General features: G+C 39.3%; 1 protein-coding gene across 1 annotated transcript; it reads right to left on the reverse strand.

Moving 5' to 3' along the window:
- Window positions 1–263: 263 nt before the first annotated feature.
- Window positions 264–3,595, reverse strand: LOC115999076 (metal transporter Nramp3-like). Its single transcript, XM_031238833.1, has 4 exons — window positions 2,874–3,595; window positions 2,090–2,226; window positions 1,357–2,009; window positions 264–742 (listed from the first exon to the last, which is right to left on the reverse strand). The coding sequence occupies exons 1-4, from the start codon at window positions 3,419–3,421 to the stop codon at window positions 557–559; spliced, it is 1,524 nt and encodes a 507-aa protein (XP_031094693.1). The 5' UTR covers window positions 3,422–3,595; the 3' UTR covers window positions 264–556.
- Between the last annotated feature and the right edge of the window lie 1,714 nt (window positions 3,596–5,309).

A 5,309-nucleotide genomic window follows, 5' to 3' on the forward strand; every position in this document is an offset into this window, starting at 1 on the left:
AAAATAATATTTTAATGTTAAAAATTTCTTTACTTTACACGCATGGTAAAATAATGAGCATTCTGGGATAAAATAACGTAATTTATATGTGTCAAAATAATTAAATTTTTGGAATAATATAATGTATTCTATGAGTTACAATAATGTATTTATGTGTTAGAATAATGTATTTTATAAGCTAAAATAATGTATAATATATTGAGCCAACTTTGCAATTCATAGCTCTCTATTTAAAATTTAAAGTCATGTAAAAAAAAAAACACTAACCAAAAGCATGAAGAATTAAATTAGCCAATTGAATTCCAAGACTAACACTACATTTTTGCATACAAGGAGTCAAACCCAAATCTACCACCATTATTTGTGGCAGAAATCAAACACTAACCATGCTGCTAAAAATAAGTCTTATTGTCACTTCAAATCATGAAAGATTTTGGTGAATGCCTACATGCTACTGTCTGCCCCAACAATGTCTTCTTCATTATCCTTCTCAATCACCATCGATCTTCAATCAAAAGAGAGCCACGCGGAATGAGTAAATTTGGGATTGTTTGGATCAATTCTTGTTTCTGGAAAATGGTATGCCCCATGAAACCAGGTATACTATGAATGCAACATATGCAGCTGCAAATGCAGAAACAGCAGATGCAAACAGCACTCCATTAACTTCTGAAGAGAAGAAGTCCACCATAAGATATCCATTGATTGCAATCAGGAAGGTGGCCACAATCCATGATATTACCTGCACATAAAACCCCAACCAACATGAATAATCCAAAATCATTTCATGTCAATTTTGAAGAGCATCTGATCTTCAAGTGTTATAATCTAATATTAAGCCAATGTCCTTCAACCAGTCTATAATTCACATGGGTCAAATCACACTAAAAACTGAGTCCAATCAATTAGCTCTAAACTCATATGTTTCTCTCTTATTTTTAATATGCAACTCTTAAAATCAAGATTAAGTAAAAAGAGTCCACAAGAGCAGCTCAGTTGGTCACATAGATGAAATTTGAGAAGAAAGCTAGAGATTTACATTCTCCCAAGTAATCTGTCAAGTCATAACGTGGGAGACCCTTAGGCTTTAGAGATTCAACCTTTTGGGAAGAAAGATTAAGCAAGAACACACCTTGAGATGACAACCCTAGTCAAGTTGGTCAAGGTTACTAGTTCGACTCCCAGTGGGAGCGACCTATTCACTATGTTGAGTCGGTCAGGACAACATAGGCCGATTTACTTCTTTGTGGTCCTTTGTAGGCTAGAGACACAAGGAGGAACTTAACCCTACACACTTTCAAGTAGTGACTGCAGGTTTTCCTCGTTATTCAAAAAAAGAAATAAAAAAGAACACACCTTGAGAATAGGGCCAATAGTGAAAACACCCATGAGGTGCTGCTTTGAGACAAGACAGAGAAGGGGAATGAGGGCAAAAGGGATTTGGATAGCCTGGAGAATATTGAGCCATTCATTCAGAACATCCAACAAGTCCTCAGATGTGTCAAAAGCAAGGGCAACAATGAGAGTTGGGATAATAGCACAGCTTCTTGTTATCAATGCCCTCTGCCATTTCTTCAACTGCAAATGCAGAAATCCTCCCATGATAAACTGCCCAGCATAGGTACCTGTAATGGTACTACTTTGCCCTGCAGCCAACAACCCAATAGCCCATATATAAATAATTGGAAACAACCCCCCACCATACTTCTCCTGAAGATACTGCCCAGCATTCCCCAGACCAATGCTCTCAGCCTGGCCTGTCCCAAAGAATGCCTTTGCAAACACAGTTGTCACAAACAGATTAATGATGAACGAAACTGCGAGGGCAGCTGCAGACTCGATCGAGTAGTAGTTTAGCGCCTCGCGAACTCTGCCAATCTTGCGCTTGTCAACGTCGCGGGATTGTACCAGAGCAGAATGTAGAAACACATTGTGAGGCATGATAATGCACCCCACAACTCCCACTGCCTGCTTTATTGTTCTTGACCCAAGTTTTGGGATCAAAACACCTACATTTATATATTATGGATTTAGACCAATTTGTAAACTTAAAAGGGCATGGGGATGCAGAAATTAAGAATGTCCTCACCAAGAACAAGCTCAGCACCACTGGGCTTTGTGTCTCCAAACATCCATGCAAATGACAGTGCCATAATAGCAATAAGGAAAGCAAAAAGTGCTTCCAGCTTCCTCACACCATAGTTCTCAAGAAATAGAAAGATGAAGCTGTAAAAAGCAGAGTTTATTATAAGTTGAATGCTCAATCTAAACGTTAGTTAGGGAGAGTAGAAAACAGTGTAAACTATTTCATTCTCAAAATCATTCCTTTCCCTCTACTGGTAAAATACTGTCACAAAAGAGTATGACAAAAAAAAAAAAAAACTTTTTTTTGGAACAGTATAACAAACACTCTTTGCTTAAACAAACTAAGGGCACACGTCCGATGGAGCTAGCTAAATTGTAAACCACCTGACCTAAAGTCACCATTCCAGCGGTAGGGTGGGGAATAGGAGTTTGACTCCCACCAACAACGTTTGAGAGTTAGGGCTCCCAAGGCTAGAGTTTGGACCATTGGACTCCCTAGATTAGAGACGGGCTCTTCAAGTTGGCAAAAGTATGAAGATGGATCCCTTGTGACCCGTGATTTACCTCCTTCAACGCCTCTTCAAGCGACTTGCAATGTCACTTAGGCAGGGGTATGGGAGTTTAGGTGACTACTTTCTCAATCTACTGAAGCACAGAGAGCCAATATCGCCAGATGACTTCCCATATGGGAGAGTCACTTCATGCCCACTGGACCACCAAATCATTGTTGGGAAGCCTAATGCATCAAACAAAACTAAGGGCACATACAGGTAAAAAAAAAAAATTACCAGTCAAGAGCAGTAATGACTACACCAGCCCAGAGAGGCAAGAACCCCTGACTGAGAATCTTGATGGCAATGGCGCTGCCAATCACCTCCTGAATATCAGCTCCAATGAGAGCCAGCTCCGCCATGACCCACAGCAGAATTCTAGCCCACCTTGGATATTCATCCCTGCAAAGCTCCGCTAGGTGCTTTCCAGTGGCCACCCCAAGCCGGGCAGATAAGAGCTGGACCAGCAAGCCAATAGCCGTAGCCCACAACAGCAACCACAGCAAAGAGTACCCCGCAATTGCACCCGCCTGAAGATCGCTCTCCAGGTTCCCCGGGTCCAAAAAAGCAATGCTCATCAAAAACCCGGGCCCCGTGAAGAGCCACAGCTTCTTCCATGAAAACGGCGGCGTTTTCGTATAGTCCTCCTCCTCAGTCTCCGCCTCGTCGACTCCCACTATGTGGACTTTCTCCGAGGACTCGTACGCTCTTTCTTCCTCATCTCTATCCAGTAATCTCGCCTCCAGTAACCCATTCTTTTGCTGCTCATCTCCGCTCCGACCCATTTTTCAAATCGTTTCCAAAATCACTGGAGATAAATGGTAAAGGATATATGAAGTGTTTGATAAATATTTTCAGCCAATATATATAGACATGGTGAGCCAGGTAGCCAAGGGAGAACGAAAGGATGCCTTTTTGGGGAGGCGTTTGGTACCACTGAAATGAATTCTTGAAATCATGTTATTCAATAATGTGATTGTGGAAAACGTACCAAACGGTCCTTTACAGTAACGCTTTGTATGCTCTCTCTCTCTCTTTGAATTTCTGTAAAGGAAAATCCATGGTGGTTCTGGCAATCTGGCGCAGCAGTCCACCGTGGCACGGCGGACTTTTTGGAAAGCGAAAGAGGTGCCATGTCATCGTTAATATAGCACAAGTAACATATGATGTAATTTTATTTAATTAACAATTTACAATAAAATTATTTAATTTACAGATACATAATAAGTATTAAAATTTATTGATTTTAATAACATATGATACAAATTAGTATTAAAATTTCTCTAATAAATTTTATGATTTCTATCCTATGTTACCAGCAACGAATTATACTATATTCAACTCCTCTCATGAATTTGGTCTCACATAAGTGTCATTCTTTTTGCAAACACAGTACTCGATAGGCATGCATGCATGGGGCCGGGAGACTGGGGGAGTGTGATCTGAGCAAACAGGCTTGTGGATGGCCTCAGCGGAGACGGCACGGCCGTGCGGCACAACAGGCAAGCGTGTGTTGTGGTCGTGTAGGTATGGCCTCCGCTTAAGACAAACTGCACTGACAAAAGCTCAAAGATTCTCCACTCTCTCTGCACAATAATGCCCCCCGGCCCCCTTTTTTGGATTTATATTATTATATTATAAATAAATGCTAATCAGTACTGTGTTGTTTCAATTTTGAATATTATGCTAATCACTAGCAGATTAGATTACGCCCATAATTTAACTTCAGTTGCCGAGACATTTACTTCTTCTACCAGTCTTCCGAACATGAGTAGTGATATATAGATCTTAAGTTTGGAGTTCAAACTTATGCTACATTTAAAAAGGTTTGCGTATTAACAATAGTTGAAAACATGACTTAAAAATGGCATGTGAGTGGTCATTTTAAGGCAATATTTTGAGTGGAGTCCATTATTGATTAGTTTGGATAGTTAGAATGGATTTGAATTTTTTTAGTTGATGAGATAAATTTGGATATTTATACATTCAAAATGGTAATAAATCTGAACTAATGTACATTACTTTTTAAAAGATTTAAAATGTCTTACTATAAGGCTTCTTTTTTTTTTTTTTTTTCCACACAAGCGGGTATAAATTATTACTTTAATCACTTTAATTTTATTGTTCTTTCGAAGTACGACACATCATAATAGTAGAGTACAATCTTCCTCCAAGGATCGAGTCTCACCCGCGACAATATGAGCAACCTTTCAAATGATCTGAAGGTGGGTTCGTTGGGCACAATGAGCAAAAATGTAGCCTTTGTTGATATGTTGAATCACTATGCTTAACTCCCTATGGTCCTATTAGGTCAAGGTATAAGATCGCTTAGAATAAACAATTCCGCCTTTCGTCACAAGAGTATTAGCTAGTCTTACTCAAAGGCGATTGTATAACCATGCATGTCGACATTATGACACACCTTTCATCAAACTACTACCAAAGTCCGAAGTTCTAGCTTGTTTTCCATTGTTACGACATAAAGATTTGTCGTCTACGATTATTGTTAACGTTAACAGGTCATTGGCTGCATCAAATTAAAGCAATACATAATGATGGATTGTATGTACATTTTGAGAATTTGAAAATTATTTCCTCTCCTCAATGTGGGATAAGAAGTAAAATAAAAATCGTTTAAATTTCAACAAACTGCATGTGCCGATCATTACCGTA

The sequence above is a fragment of the Ipomoea triloba genome, chromosome 12 (assembly GCF_003576645.1).
Source record: "Ipomoea triloba cultivar NCNSP0323 chromosome 12, ASM357664v1".
Classification (NCBI taxonomy): Eukaryota; Viridiplantae; Streptophyta; class Magnoliopsida; order Solanales; family Convolvulaceae; genus Ipomoea; species Ipomoea triloba.